We start from the raw sequence: 16,815 nt of genomic DNA on the forward strand, positions 1-16,815 counted from the left end.
TGTGGGACAGGTGATGACCTGCACAGCTGCACCCAAGTTATCATCTCATTAATACCTATGCATGATACAGTCTGTGGAAAAGCTATGCATTTCTCTTAGGGCATATTTTTCGAATGTCAGGCATAAGAGGAAATGGCACAAATAAACGAAGGACATCACACATCACGGACCTGAAGGATTACGTAACAAGACTGAGTGCAAAACCTTCAAGCACCCTTCCCCAACTTGTCCAGACCCAAACCAGGAAAAGACAAGACTTCAAACTAGAAGATGAGAGGGTTTGTGAGATATTAAAATAAGGCTCCATATATCTGCTGGAACAGCATCAAGCTATTCTTTAACAAGTTTACATGTCATTGACCTATGACATGGATCGAACTACGAACACTTTCAAATGTTTCATAGGCTTTCTAATGCTGGGCAATAAGGATGAGGGAAAAAACCAATCATCAGGAATGAGTTGATCTACAGTCTTGTCCGTTTTTGGTTTGAACAAAAACATCCCAGTAGCCGATTATCATCAAACTGGCTTAAACTCTTACACTAGGGTTACACTACTTTCATTTTCAATTAATCTCTCAATTGTTTTCTTGATTAAGTTGACTTATAAAGTGTCAGAAAATAGCACAGAAATGTCATCACAGTATCCCAAAGTCAAAGCTGATGAAGGTCTTGGTTTGTTTCGACCACAAGCCTTGAGACCCAATCTATTCATTTTCATACCACAGAGGATTAAGATAACTGGCAAATATTCACATTTAAAAATTCAATTTTCAATTTTTGCTTAAAAAAAGACTTAAAAGATTAATCCATTTTCAAAATAATTGCAGCATTAATTGACTTTCAGCCACTTAATTATTTGACTAATTGTTTCAGCTCTAAACCCAATTAGATCATTATTTAGCTTATACAATCCATAAAAAGTAGTAGCTTTTTAATTCTGACTAATCACCATATTGCATCTCTGCAACACGTTTCTGTGCATTTCCAGTGTTACTTCTAAATCCCAGTCATTTGTAATAAAGGATTCATGTTTTTTATGTTTGTCTAGATGAAAAGCACCTCATGGGTCACTTGCACACTTTTTCAACGAATCACTGATCAGTCCCCGCTGGCCGTCATGAGCACACGGCTATGACAACATGTGACATGCTGAGCCCGGATCAATCACTCCCCCCTCCTCTCTACAATTCTGTTGACCTGTGCATGTTTCAAATCTCTACTTCCGCCAGCACTTTATTGTGTTGTTTTGTCACTGTCACTCCTCTGCACTGACGTAAACAGAGCAACAGTCAGGTTTTTCTCTGACCATAAACTTGCATGATAGGAAGCTACAAAAACCTTGATGCAGTCTTAATGACATCTTATTTAGTGTAAGCCAATACTGCCCGTCTCTCGAGTTGTCTGCAGCTTGATAACAAATGGTCCATTCTCCATTTCTTGTGAGGTAAAGCCGCAGCTTCGAGCCTTGTATGTGTCTCACAGGGCTAATGAATCGGGCCATGGCCATTACATTAGCAGTCCAATGAGACAACATTGATACAGTCGCCTTTATCTAACATATTTGATCAGACCCTGGCATCCTGCTCATGTCCAGCAGCGGCACCGGAGCACAGAGCCACAGACATTTGAGTAAAAATGTTCCCATAAATAAAATCAAGCAGATACTGTATCCCACTACCTCCCAAATTTCAACTCTATAATTGCTTGGAGTTGTACAGTCCCGCTGCTGCAGTTGTGGGTGCAGAGACAATAGCACCCAGTCACACTACACCACTGCAGTACCCCGCCAAATCGATAACAAAGGCAACCGGGGGGGGGGCAATGAGGTCGGTGTTGCTGTTTGTGGCCCGAAGAGATAATCTGAACTCAACACCGCGGGGAGTGCTGAGCCAGTGGATCACATCATCTGAGCCCTGCCTCAGTGTTCAGAGAGTTAACAGAGGTGGAGGAGCTGCAGAACCCTGAGAAGCTCTCTGGAGGAGAAACCCGACACTCCTCGCAGTTTCAAACCCCCCAGGAGACATGAATCAGCATAATGAGAGGTGGTAATAGTATTATTATTACACGGTGTATCTCTTTCAACTGCCTACGAGAGTCTCTGAGGTAGTCTACACTATATACGCAAATTTAAAACAGTAGATCTTGACATTTCCTCTTGAACAAAATGGAGACTAAATGGTTTTGTGAGCAGCTCAAAGTAATGCAGGGAATGACCTGTCTAGTGAATTAAGATCTAGGTCCACCTGATACACAGCAGATCAACACACGTGTACTGAAACCGCTTGAAGCAGACGATATTTTCTTATGAAACGTTGCTTCGCTGTTAATAGGCAGCAGATGATCATCAGTAAATGGGTTAAGTTTGAAGGTTGATTGGCAGTGAGAGCGGCTGAGTGCAGCAGCCGTGTGAACGGCGGAGCAGGACCTCAACAGTTAAGATGAAATTGTGATATGACGAAAAGTAAAGAAGCTGCCACATAAACCCATTACTTTTGAGCCAATATTTCATCAATGCTTGGCTGAATAAAAAGTGCACCGAGGAAATGTGAAGGAAACTACCTGTTGTGTGTGAAACAAAAGCCATGAAGCCAAGGTTACAGGGGAATACTTATATGAATGGGCAGTGCACAATGCATGTTTACATCTCTAAACCAAATGGGCCCATCAATGTACCCACAGCCATACTCAAAAACCACAACAATAACCAGTTCAGCCCTTAAAACATAGGTCAGCCACTACATGTAATTAATTCACAAATGCTAATGCAAACACTGCACACAGGTAAATAAATAGTATAAAGGCGTAAGAGCAGAAATGACTGGCCAACAAACACAGAGATATCACCTGCACGCAGGGTGTGTGGGATGGTACTCAAACAGCCAGCAACCTTATTATTTTACTGATTTTGCCAAGAACGTAAACATAGAGCGGAGCCAAGACACTGACTCATGATGCATGTTAGCATATGCAACAAATGCTCAACTCAATAAGTGGATGTCAAATAGGCTCAGAAAATGCCAGCAGCCGCAGCGAGGACCACAGATCAAACACAGTTATCCAAATTATCAGTTTTCACACAGCCATTCCAAAGCGACGTGATTCACTGTTGACGGGAGAGCTTCCTTATGAAATGCTACGGGAGAAGCAGCATCAACGGCAGGCATTAGCAGCAGTGTTACAACGGAGTTTGAGCGCCACAGCAGGAGCGTGAAATAAAAGAGCATGCAGAGCCCAAAGGGACCATCTCCTTCAGTTCTACCTCCATTTTCTTTCCATGTGAACATCGTACCTGCGATGCGGATGACGGCCCTCTCTGCTGGGTCCAGCACCTCCCCAGAGGCCGACTTGGATCTCTTGATGCGATGGTGTTTGGGCAGGTTCCAGGGCAGCGTGTCTCCAGGGGACGGAGAGCAGGTGACTGAACTCAGATCGCTGGAGCTCTCCTCCGATGCCGCCCTGACCAGAGGCTTCCTCTTGGACTTGTCCTTCACCTTCTCCATTGTCTGGATGACATAATGAGTAAGATAATAAATATGAACAAAAAGCTTTCAAAACCAAAAACAAAGAATACGGAACAGAAAGAGTCTCTATAATTTCTGTAAACTATTCTGGTTACCATATAATGGCAATGCCACTAAGGCTGCAACTAGTTATTTTCATTATCAATTATTTTCTTGATTAATCGATTAATTGTTTAGTCAAAAAAATGTCTAAAATGTCTAGTTTCTCAGAGTCCAAGGTAACGTCTTCAAATGATCAATCAGTCCAAAACCCAAAGATATTCAGTTTAAGGTGATATAAAACAGAAAAGAAGCATAAAGCAGCATGAAAAATGGCTAACAATTCATTGGTTATCCAAACAGTTGTCGTTTATTTTTCTGTCGACCGACTAACCGATTAATCTACTAACCATTGCAGCTCTAACCACAACCACCAGATATTAGCCAGTCACAAGTAAGTAAAAAGGCACCAAGGTCCTAAAATAATCAGGTTTACTATTCTGGAGATCACAACAGCAGATGGCTTTCCTGCTTAGTTTGATTGATTATTTTCTCAATTAATCGATTAATCATTTAATCTAAAAAATGTCAAAAAAAAAAAAAAAAAAGCAGAAAATCCTCACATTTGAGAAGCTGGTTCTAGCAAGTTTTTGGCATTTTTGCTTTAAAAAAAAAAAAAAAAAAAAAAAAAAGACAGAAAAAATTAGTCAATTGCCAAAACAGTTGCCAGTTATTTTTCTGTCGACTGATAAATCGATTAACCGACTTATCGTTGCAGCTCCGAAAAATACACATTAAACACAAATATATATAATTTGAGCCACTTTGTTTGGGGTGAGCCCGGAACAAAGTGGAGATGGGGAAAGCTACGGAATAAAACAAGGTAACTCTGACACTCGGTGAACTATATGTGACATCTTTCACTGAGGCTAACGTCACATTTCAACAGTACACCAACACCAGGGGTACTGCACTACAATAAACCAATACTATGGGGTATTTAAATTAGTCAATAACAGGAAAATAGAATTTCTAAAAAATAAAATAAAATAAAACAGAGCAGGCTTTCGGTCTTTCTTATTAGCTAGCTAGCTAGCGTTAAACTGTATTTTACCATGTCAGAGAGAATCGGCAGTAAAGCCGTTTCGACCATCTCATGACTTTAACAGCTTTTCGGTTTCAAAATAAACTCGCCTTCATTTTGATTTTCACTCATGTTGCTCACACACTTTTCCGTGTGTTGGAAGGGAAGTTTTTGGGGACCACGAGAAAAAAAAACAAAACAAAAAAAAAACTAACGGATCTTCTTCTGTTTTTTGACGGTTGTTTTAACTTTATCACCGAGTCCCCGTGGACTTACCATCTTCGGGCATGATTTTCTGTGACACAGACACTTCTGTCAAGTGCATTTTGCGATTGAAACTCCGGGACTCGGCTCGTCAGTCGTTAATTTTCCTCTTAGTCAGAAAAAAAAACATTAACATTAAGATTAGTCAGCAGAAAGCTCCTTGAAAGCCGGACTACATCTGACTTGACATTAGGCAACATGGGACCTATAATGCAACGTTCGCTTAAAGCGACAGGTTCGTTTAAGGAGAGCACAGGTGTCCCCATCGGGCCTTTAAAGGTATGGAAGTACAAGGATGACAAACGTTTTAAGCAACCACAAAAAATATATTCCACTGATTTAAGAAAAAAAAAAAAAAGCTGGGAAAATGGCGTTTTTTTTGTTGTTGTTTTTAAAAAAAATTTATTTATTTAATTTATTTTTTATTTTTTGGTTTCTATTATCCTAATGCATTGACACCAGTGCTGCGCAAGTTAGGCCACTTTTAAAACTGTAATTACTGTGCCAGTCACTCAGCAGCAAAAGTATCGCCTCACATCGTTGGTCACTTCACTTTCATTGGTCAGGTGTCAGCTCCCACCCTGCACCAGTCTGCCCACTAAACGCAGACGGACACGGCAAACAAACCAACCAGTTTTTAAAGCAGAGTAATTTTGAGTCCAATTAATTTAAAAGTAGCTACTATATATCACAGTGGCCATGTCAGCTTCGTGTTAGCTTCAATTTCTAGGGCGATTTTGTGAACAAGATGTAGGGTCCTCCCATTTCTTTTTTCCGTTTTCATTAATAATTTCAACAGAACAGATTATTAGAGCCGTCATAAGAAAAACATTTATGAGTGGGGCTCGTTGTCACTTCTGAGCCCTCAATAATAATAATAATAATAATAATAATAATAATCAGATTTACTGTGATCTGATCCAACTCCACATGGAATTCAAAAAGCTAATGGTTCGAACTAGAATAATAATAGTAATAATAGTAACATTATTATGGGCTGCAGCTACATTCATAGTGACAGCATTTTCAGAACAGGCATGGCGCAAATCTGGCATAGAGTATGAATAAATGAGGCGTTGGTAATGGGATCAGTATCACCAGAATTTGGCTAAACTTCAGGCTACAGTGCAGATCGACACGTCCCATAATAACTGAGGCTAAACAATAAGAAATACAGGCCTAAAATATGTTAATCGCTTGTTGTCCTAAATGGTCCTATGGTCGCAAGTTGCTCACTGCAGTGGAGCAGTATATTCAAAAGCTGGCTCTCTTCCTCGCGTGGACTTAAAACTTCGAAAGGGACGTGACCCCTGGCGTGTCTCGTTGCAGCTTGCCGGTCACAAAGTGCCCAGAAGCTGCCAAAACAGCAGGGGGGAGATTGAGAGGGCAGACTCAGAGACAAGGCGACTTATTCTGCTCTCAAATGTTGACCCGCAGACTGCGCAGCGTTCAGAATTCCTTCTGTGCTCAGAGCTATTTTTCCCCACCGAAAGCTCCCGGAGGCCCGACTGGTTCCGGGAGCTGCGGGGAGGATGCGGGGGCAGGTGCTGCCGATGCGCCGTGCGAGCGTCACCGCGCTCCCCAGCTTCCCTTTCCGCCGAGTCACCGTCCAGCTCGAAGGACGCTCTCCGCGGCCGCGCTGCCCGCACCCAGAGCCACGTGGAGGGGCGCGTCGGCGGCGGTTCGCATTCACAGGGTTGCGATTTAGCTGTGGCGCTGTTTTCCCCGTCTATTTCTGTCCGTTGTGGTGACGTGCAGTGCTGCAGCCCAATCCGGAGCTCACTCGATGCACGGCGTCAGTCCGGCACCACGCTTCTTCGGGATTAGAGGAAGTGTGACACCGAACATCTGCACATGACCGTGGCTCCGCATACTCGCACATTATTACTCAGCCACTGTGGAAATTTTCTCCTCGGGGAAACCTTGCGGTTTTTGCCTGTCACGCCGCAACTCGGTGTGTCACAGGACAAAACCAATAGCAGCGTTTACCTCCGAGAGTAGATCAGCGACACGTTACTCCCTGGCAGTTCATCGACTGATCTGAATGGAGTCCCGGGCATTCGGGCCGCTGTCTGGCCGGGGCCAAACGATGCCGGCGCCCGGATTCAGCCTGGCCTCAAGGATTCAGGCTTTCGTGTACAGGGAAAGATGCAGTGGGAACACGATCAGGGAAATGCGGGGCTGTGCGGTTTGAAAGGTTAGAGCTGCGTTCAGCGAGGGAGTGATGTTAAAAATACATATCTTCCGTCACGCACACACACACACACACACACACACACACACACACACACACGCACAGCAGACACACACACACACACACACACACACACACACACACACACACACACACACACACACACACACACACACAGCAAAGAGGAGGGGACCTACAGATTTGCCTCGAGGCACCACCTGAAAGCCACGCATATGAATCCTACTCGAATCCTTCAGTCGGTCAGTCAGCAAAGTGTGAGCCTTTCTGGTCTCTGGGGCTCATCGTCACCTCTCTGGGATTAATCACCGCTGTGCTGCGGAGCTCTAATCTGCCCGGTAACACAATGCGTCCCCCCGGTAAGGTGGTTAAAGCATCCCCTGCTTTCACTCCCAAGACAACGAATACGCATAACAAAACTCCCCTACTGACATCGTCACCCGCCGTTCTCCTCTCTCTAACCTATTGCTATTCAGAGAGGTGCCGCCTTCCCCAGTGGCCTTCATCCAGGCAGGGCTGAAAGCGTCAGGACAAACCGTAGTTACCAGGCAACAACCCCCCCGAGGAGGAGCACTAGGGAAACTCTCAGGACTTGGAAATGGAAGAAAGTAAAGCGGTGTGAATGGAGTCTGACAGCTGTCAGAGTGATTCAGACACTGTCAGAGATTCTCTCACTGACCCCCCCAAAACACACACACACACACACACACAGTGAACTGTTAACAACTGACTGACTTCATTAGGACTGGATCTGTCGATCGCCGGCTGACAGGGAAAGCTGTCGAGTCTGCATCCGTCCCAGAAAACTCAAAATCGCCACCCCTCAGGCCCTGCGCTGCGCTGCGCCGAGCTGAGCTGCACTGCGTCGCCGCACCGCAGACAGTATTGGGCCTGAGCCGCAGTGAGGAGAGAGCGGACAGGTGCACCTGCTGTTTCGACAGGTTGGGACGGCGCAGACACCGTCGCCATGTCCCTCACGGGGCTGGTAGGTCGGATGGTTTCTAATCTGCACGTTTTGAAATGACACCAAACCATATGACTAACCGCTGCGTCGATGCGGCAAAAACGCTGAATTATAAATAATCTCCATTCTTGGTTTACTCACACCATAAGTATCCAGGATTACTGCTGTTTTGGTACCAGGTGAACAGTCGCAAAAATCGGTTTGCTGCGGCGGCACCGTCCGCGGATTCTTCCCATTTAGATCCGCTCAAAGTTAGAGAGAGCTGTCATCATCCTCATCCTCATCCGCAGCGGGAGTCGCGCCTGCGTCCTGCGGTATCCTGGCTACGCGATGTCGATCCGCTCAGACCTGGACTGATCCGGGAGGAGGAATCTGCTCCTTCAGCCTGCGTGCCCACCCCCACCCCCCGCAACAACAACAACAACGAGGGCACGGGCGAAGTTGTCGCCGAACGGCAGGCGCGCGCTAAGGATGGAGACGAGAGGAGCGATCTGCTTGCACGCTCGGTGCGCACGGGGGAGACTGAGCTCAGGTCGGCGGCGGCGGAGGCAGGGGCTTCCTCACACGTCGCGCCGCAGCCTGCGGGCGGACTTTCTGCGGGCCCGACTCCACGCGGCGCCTGCCAGGATGAAATGTATGACCCGAAACCGGTCGGTGTTCCGTCCGTAAGAGATTTCTAAGTGAGCTCAGGTTGGTGCAGGGACTGTACATAGATTACATAGACAGGATATACACTTTCCAACGGGAACTGGCATTGTTACCACCCCTGTGTCTGTCTTGAAGCTTGAAGTCGGCCCTATATCATATAGTATAAACAGTTTTACAGACACATGGAACAAAAAAAACAAAAAAAACATAGTTTATAATAACTGTCAGCTAGTTTTTGACAAAAGCCAAACTTATAAGTGAACTTACAAGTCCACGTTCATGTAGGTTGATTTAAAATGTAATAAAAAGTGATGAGAACTGTTCCTGACACCTGAGCAACTCCAGCCACTGAAAAAGGCCACGAAATGTGGTCGAAAGCTCCGGAAACATAATGTAACTGGACCTTGGTGTTGAGTCTTTTCGTCCTCGAGTTAAACTACACGGTCCTCGGCTGATCAAATGTTCCCTCGATTGTTGCTGTAGATGTTGACAACCGAGGTTGATTAATGACACCTACAAACATTCAGTCGGTCCTGGGACCCTCAAATGTAGAACTATGTAGAAATGAGAAGTCTCTAAATGGCGGTTTGATAAGTGGCTGTTGGCCGCAGGGACCAAGTGTATGTTGTTATTCTCTGCCAGCTGACCTCCGCCCGCATTTTGCACTTTGATGTCATGAAAATGACAAATCTGAACGAATCTATTAAATCAGTAAATCCGTTCCATTTAGTCTCCATCCGCCCGGCGACGTGTTCATTCTGTTTCGTGTTTTACAAGTTTTTGTCTTTGCTCCAAATGGGGGCCAAAAACTGTCGCGCTGAGCCATTACATAAGAACAACAACTCCATGAATGATAGATTGCTTATTTGTGGGGCCCTACTAGATTACCGGTCTCCCACGTGGAGCATGAATCGGTGGATATGGGGAAGTGAAGGGGGGTTTGGCTCAGTCCAACGCCCAGTCCACTCTTGTGTTCGTCAACGGTGCGTGCCATCGGTCCCGAATGCCAGTGTCTGTGCCAGCTTTGTACACGTTGTGCTGAAGGTCTGATCTCATCAAGCCAAGCGCTTCACGAAACCACGAGAGAACCGGAGAGCTGAGGCGGGTTAGTCCAGGTCAGTTTAGACATGTTTACTTACTGTGGTTAAATTAAAAAAAAATGTATGTACAGTGAATCAGCCCAGTCAGTGAGGAAAACAAAGACCCCAGTCAAGAGTATTCAACTTCGGTATTCAAAGTTTTTGCAAAATAACACATTTAGTATGTGTGCTGAATATATACAAAGCCCTAAGTTTTGGGGGCGCAGTGCTATAGTGGGGTAATAGGGTACTATGAGCTCTTTAAGATATGATGGTCCCTGACCATTAAGGGCTTGGTAGATGAGGAGGAGAATGCAGACAGGCTAACACAGGAGAAATGTGATCCCTTTTCCTAGTTCCTGTCAGTACTCGTGCTGCAGCATTCTGGATCAGCTGGAGAGTATTTAAAGATTTGTTGGGACAGCCTGATAATAGGGAGTTGCAATAATCCAGCCTAGAAGTAACAAAAGCATGGACTGGTTTTTCTGCATCTTTTTGAGACAGGATGTGCCTGATTTTTGCAACGTTACGTAGGTGAAAAAGGGCAGTCCTTGAAGTTTTTATTTTTATTTGGGGGTTAAAGGACTTATCCTGTTAAAAGATAACTCAGAGATTCCTAACAGTGGTGCTGGAGGCCAGGGCAATGCCATCTGGAGTAACTATATCACTAGATTTCTGAGGTGTTGTGGGCCAAGTACAAGAACTCCAGCTTTGTCTGAGTTTAACAGCAGAAAGTTGCTGGTCATCCCGGGTCTTTTTGTCCTTAAGGTATGCTTGAAGTATAGCTAACTGATTGGTTTGACCAGGTTTCAATGCCAAATACAGTTGGGTATCATCCTCATATCAATGGAAGTTTATGGATTTTTCTCCTAATAATATGAGTTATAATAAAGAAACTATATATAAGGTGAATAGAACTGGTCCAAGCACAGAACCTTGTGGAACTCCATGACTAACTTTTGAGCATATGGAGTATTTATCATTAACGTGCACAAACTGAAATCGATCTGATATAGGACTTAAACCAGCTCAGAGCAGTTCCTTTAATTCCAATTAAATGTTCCAGTCTCTGTGATAGGATATGATGGTCAATGGTATCAAATGCAGCAATAAGTATATTGAGAAAAAGCCCATTTTAAGTATGTTTCTTTTCACCTGGGTAAAAGTCAACATTACGAGTCCACTGCCATCAGAGCCACAAGTAAATTAACAAAACACAGCATTCGGCAAATTAAAAAGTCCCTTGTGTTTCTTCTGTCAACCACTCATACCGCCTTGACAACCACAGCAAAGCAATAGAGGCCCTGTTAAATAGCTCAAATCCACATAACTAACACTGAAACAGTAGCAGCAACACTGGAAACCCTGCCCTTCGTGTTGACCCTCAGGGACAACAGAGAGCACCAGGGTGGCGTTTTGTTTGAACTAGTCTTTGAAATCCTTAGGAGATCCTAAAACTGATGTACTGAACCAGACAAAGTGGAGCAAGTGGAGCCAAAATGCCAGGAGACGAGACCTCGGACGACGCTCGGTGGAGAAATATTCCTCACCTTCTGTGTTCCCGCTGCAGTCGCATTTTCCATCCGGGCGTCGAGAGGTCGTCTCTTCCTTCTCCTCACCTGTGGACACAGTGGCTCCTGCCCAGGGGCCACAGACTCCTTCACCACCACTTCCTCTGACTGGGAGGAAGCAACTGGCTTCTCCTTGGGCTTTTTCTTCCTCTGAAATGACACGCTGCCTTTAATTATTTCCCATTTTTTTCCAAAGTTGACACATTTTTTATTGTTTAAACTTTGAGTGGGGAGCTCACATTAAGTTTAAGAGTTTTTTTCCCCCCATTCTGCCAAAAAATACAGTTTTAAAAACAAACAAATAAGCAACTAAACAAAAATTACTGTAGAATTACTGTAAGATAACATCCCACCGATCCAGGTTCAGTTTTTATTCACGAATTAAAGTCAGTTTTTAAATTTTACTTCAAGGAAAGTTCACTCTCCAATTACAGATCTCACAAATTGTCAAAGCGCCGGTCTTGGTATCTGGCACACACCGACTGGCCAGACAAAGGCCTCCTTATCTAGAGGCCATTGATTATGATTAGTGATGTCAGGTAGACAAACGGGGTTTTGTTTTTCCTGAAACGTAGCCATAACACCATTATTTTTCTTCCGATCCAAGTGTGCAAAAACATCCATCTGAAAGCTTAATAAATGAATAGGAAGAAACTGGATGGATTTCACATACTTTTAGATATTACAAGCTTGAGTTCGGATAGCGTTTGTGTGGAGTTCACTCTGCGCGGCCTTCCCCTATACCAAGAGCCTTTATGTGCATCTGTGCAGAGGCTGCTCCTGTCAGTCGTCTGTCGGCAGGTAGGAGGAGGAGGAGGAGGAGGAGGAGGAGGAGTAGTCATGGACCGTCAGCCTTCTCCTTTGGGACGAACGAAGCTCTATCGTATCTCGTCAGGCAGTAACCAGCAGCGAGAGAGGTTTGAGGCGCGCAACTTTTTTCGGAAGGAGTTAACTGTGAAGTCGACCCCGGTCTGTGACTGAAAACCGACAGACTGCGTGAGTGACATTTTCATGGTCAAAAAAAAAAAAAAAAAAAACGCACAAGCCCCTCTTTCATTCAGCTGAAGGTCGCGCGCAATGATTGTGAAATTAGTCCCATTGCGCACGAACAGTGAAGCGCGGGGATGTTCGGCCCCTCAGCTCTACGGTCACCTCTGACCCACCGGCCGACGCAGGTCACGGTGGGAATATTCATGGGGCCCCTGCCCACAGCCTCTCATTGTCTTTTTTTTTTTTTTTTTAGCTATTATTGCGTTACCCCGATCCCGGTGTCATCCCCGACACACCTGCCCATAGGTGAGATCTTCACTGAGAAGATCGAAGTGCGTGCTCACGGTTAGCTTTGATCTAGCAGTAGATCTCACTGTGTGGCGTCCCCGCTTCTGCCTTTGGCTCTGTTCTCCAGACAGAGACCCCGCGTGTCTCTCACTGGGAAAAACGGCCCTTTTGTTGGCACGCCACCGCCAGCCGGACAAAGGGCCCCGCTCACGGGGCCGTTCCGCAGAGCCTCTCCAACTCGCCGCCGTGTGACGGCACCCGGGCTGAGCGTGCCAAAACACACACAGAGCGAGGCCGGTACAGTGACAGAACTCTCGGGAAAAAACGCGAGCCCACTTGCGGTGCCCTCCGTGATGGAACTGCCACGTGATAGAGCTGCGGCTGATGAGAGGTTGTATGTACATAAGATTACATAGAGGTGATACAAACAACATCCTCTGCGGAAACACTAGATGGGACAAGAGGGTGGGCTTAAGCTGAAGAGGCTCCGTTAACACGGGCCAATTGCATTTATATTGTAGCCTGTGAATTTTGTGCTGCGCAAACTGCAGATGCACAATGTTGCGTGTTGTCCGCAGCTTCCCTGTGCAGCCGGGAAAAACAAAAAACATCTCCGTAAAGTTTTCAAACGGCTGGGTCTTTGAGCAAGAGCAACGTACTTTGTTTTTCTAAAGACGCACTGCTGCTCATGCGGGGAACATTAAATGCATCACTTTCCCCCTTGTTGCTGAGACAGAACACCAGCTGTAAAAACAGGATGTACTGCAGGCCGACTTATTGCTGTACCATACAAACCAGCGGCAAGACCAAGTTCCAAAATGTTCTAGTCTCCAGTCAGCTCACCACTTCTGTCCAGACTGTAATAGCTCAGCAAGTACTGGACGGATTACAGTGAGTTTGACAATCTGACAATCATGGCTCCCACAGAATGACTCCCAGTGACTTGGGGGTGATGCCCTGACTTAACCGCTGGTGCCACCACGACGTTGACACTTGTGGTTTTTGAGTGAAATGTCTTGGCGACAGTTGGATGAATTGGCATGAAATTTGGTCGTGCCTTAAAAAAATTCACACTTAATCAACACTGTCAGTGTCTGACCATGATTTGCAGTCAGTTCACTTTCAATTCCAGGCAGCGTGTCATTGCTAAAGCAACAAAGCGAGTTCGTTAAGGCGCTTCTGATGGAATACTCAAATGCTGTGAAGCAGGCGACTGCAAACCGAAGAATGTAACATTTTCCGAAGAGCTAAAAAGAAAAATCACAGCCAAATCCACTAGTGCTCTGTTGATCTAATCTCAATCTTCCTTTAAAACCTAAAGGACCTCTCAAATGACATCAGCTTTATGTTTTTCAAATTAAATTCTGGGACAATGGCTTAATTAAAAGCTTCAATCAGAACTAAAATCGTGATTCAATTCCTACAATAGGCCTTTGAAGGCCTTATGGCAGTGTTTGAGTGACAACGTTACGAGGTTTATGTTTATTTTATGTTTATTTGTGTCTGGGACGAACTTAATCATAATGACAAGCATGCCGCTAAATAATCACGGTTCCTCACATTGAATGAGTGATAGCCGTTCTGTTAAGCTGGCTAGACGTGTATGCCGTTAATGCTTTGAGCAAACTCAACGCTTCAACCCAGACAATACAGGCAAATGCAAGTGAAGGAGGACCTCTGAAGACTGAAGTGGGCATCGCAAGCTTATGTGAAAACGGCTGGTGTGATAACCAGAGCAAACTACACTTTGAGGGCTTCAGCGTGGTTAGACAGGAATTTAAGGCATCAAGTGTTTTTCTTGCAGTTGAGGAAGCTGTTCATTAAAACTCCCAGGAAAAGCTGCCCTGACGAGAGAGAGTTTCTCACCTGAGTTGGAGCTTTGGATTTGGAGTGCTTTGCCATCACTGTATGGAAACAAACACATTTTATTAAAAACAAGGGACAAAAATTGTTTGACAACACCATCAATCCCCAAAGGTCACGGGAAAATGTGGGTCGGCCATCGTCGTTTCAGCTACTATCGTAACATGGTAAAAGTGACATTGCTTTAAAAAAAAGAAATGTGCACAGTTCAGCAGGGACGACAGAGACGTCCTAAGTCATTGCTCACGGCAGGTATCCACATGTCGCTTGCAGTGAAATGATTAGAGATTACCATAACACTGCAAGTAACTGAAACTTGAGCGGCATCTCGAGCCAACGACGTCACATCATGTCCAATTTTTATAACGTATCATTAGGCTCACATTCTGGAGTGTGGAACAGAATGAAAGCGTAGCTTCATTCTTAGAGGGAAAAGTACGAAAAGTAAAAAATGTTTTATGGTACATATGAGCATAAAAGACCCATTGTATCCTCTCACATGGGTAGTGGCGCATGTAAACGGTAACTGTTCCAGGCTCAAAAAAAAAAAAAAGGAGCCAGAGCCAACACGAGCTGGCAGTTTCTAGAAAATGTGGATCCCGCAGTTTTGGAAAGGAAACACTGACAATTTACAGTTACTGGACTTGGAGAGGGAAAAAAAAGAAAAAAAAGAAAAAGCATTTCCACTGAGTGCTCCTCTGAATAAAACCAAGCCTGACCTGAAGTTAAAGCTTCACAGTAAGCAGCATCGGTCTTGTGAGCAAATCACAGGCCTCCACACACCCACGGGGTGGGGTTGAGGGCACACCTACCTGCCAGGTACTTCTCCAGGGAGGGCGAGGAGCTCTGGTTCCATCTGTAGCAGCAGAAAAAGAAGAGCCAGACCAGGATGGTGGCCAGCACCAGAACTAGGACCCAGAGGAGCCGGCCCAAAGCTGGGTCAGTGACAGCCCAGGCTGTCAGGATGTCCATGCCGAAGGCTGGTCAGCACACTGCTTGTTGCCAGCAGAGCCTCACTATCTAGTCAGTCTGATTCCCAGAGTGTGACTGCAGCAGAGCGCATGAATGGGTTGCAGCGGGGCGGTCTGCGTCCTCTCAGGGAAGCCGCGGTGCCTGCAGCAGGCAGGAAGAAGCGGCGGCCAGAGCAACGCAACCACAGATGGATACCAGCTGTTCCAGAAGGAGCCCTGCTCAGACCTCAGCCCACGTCAGCTCAGAGTGTGCGCAGCATGTGCGTGTCAGCTCGTGTGTGTCTGTTGTATTTTAATAAGTCATGGAAAAGTGAGTATGTGTGTGTGTGTGTGTGCTTAGGGAGGAGTGGCTAGGAGTTACAGCGGCTGGCACAACTGTCAGCCACTCCCAGGCTGAACATCAGAAGGAATCCTCACATGGACAAAGAGGCTGTAATGTTGAGGGGAAACTCAGGAATGCACCTGGGGCACATTCCCCTCTTCACCTGAACAGCTGCTGGCTGTAATTTGTGTAAAGACATTTACGGAGGTATGGCTGTCTCCTCACACACACCTGAATTTTGAAGGTGTTCTTGTGCCAGAGCTGACTGTCATTCCTTTAAAGTCATAGTTTTCGTAGCTTCAGACACAAGGCTAGTCATTTAACATGACAGAAACACTTACAGCACTTTCACGTCGAGATTACATTTCACAGACAGACTACCGAGGTGAGAAAGAGTCCACAATTGACCCAATTGGTTTTAAATTAACCCCGGTCTTTAAGGCTGCATGTTACTACAATAATGTATGTACAGACGACTGGTTTCAAAGCACATTTACACAAGTCAAATATTTGCTGAGTTTTAGCCGAAATGGGTCTTTGCAGTGTCATTCAATATTCAGAAATAAGGTGCGGTTAAACATGATCTGCACAAACAGAAAGAAACAACTGTAACTAACTGTCAGGGTCACAATAAAAACAGGAGCCCTGACAATGGTCCAAGAGTGTGACTGATGCATAATCTGCGTCCTGTGAGTGCTTTTCCATTTAACTTCATCCCCATACCAACAGAATTTCTCCGAGTTTTCCCCTTTCAATTATCATTCCTCTTCAAGTCAAGGCTGGTTGCAGGAGAGCCGACCTCAGTTATCTATTTTCAAAGTGTTTTTCATTTCACGTATAAGTCGGTTTTGCATCTGTCTGTTCTTACTTTTATGACAAATATAATACAAATATTAAATTGAAACTCTGAAATTGAACTACAATCTGGCAGAGGTTGTGAAGTGCTGCAACTTTCTGCAGATAGCTGGGGGAAAAAACAAAAACAAAAAAAAAGAAAAAACAACTGCTCCATCTAGTGGTCAAATATTAAGAGGAGGAAGAGGACATCACTTTCCC

At 45.2% G+C, this 16,815-nt stretch overlaps 1 protein-coding gene across 2 annotated transcripts in view; it reads right to left on the reverse strand.

Moving 5' to 3' along the window:
* Window positions 1–15,438, reverse strand: part of pleca (plectin a) — a 111,212-nt gene extending 95,774 nt beyond the window's left edge. For both annotated transcript variants that reach the window (XM_040122434.1, XM_040122433.1), the window contains exons 1-4: window positions 15,279–15,438; window positions 14,470–14,507; window positions 11,305–11,475; window positions 3,293–3,506 (exon numbers count right to left, since the gene is read on the reverse strand). In XM_040122434.1, the coding sequence (XP_039978368.1) occupies window positions 3,293–3,506; window positions 11,305–11,475; window positions 14,470–14,507; window positions 15,279–15,438 (583 nt within the window). The remainder of the gene's footprint in view (window positions 1–3,292; window positions 3,507–11,304; window positions 11,476–14,469; window positions 14,508–15,278) is intronic.
* Between the last annotated feature and the right edge of the window lie 1,377 nt (window positions 15,439–16,815).

Source organism: Xiphias gladius, chromosome 24 (assembly GCF_016859285.1).
Source record: "Xiphias gladius isolate SHS-SW01 ecotype Sanya breed wild chromosome 24, ASM1685928v1, whole genome shotgun sequence".
Lineage (NCBI taxonomy): Eukaryota > Metazoa > Chordata > Actinopteri > Istiophoriformes > Xiphiidae > Xiphias > Xiphias gladius.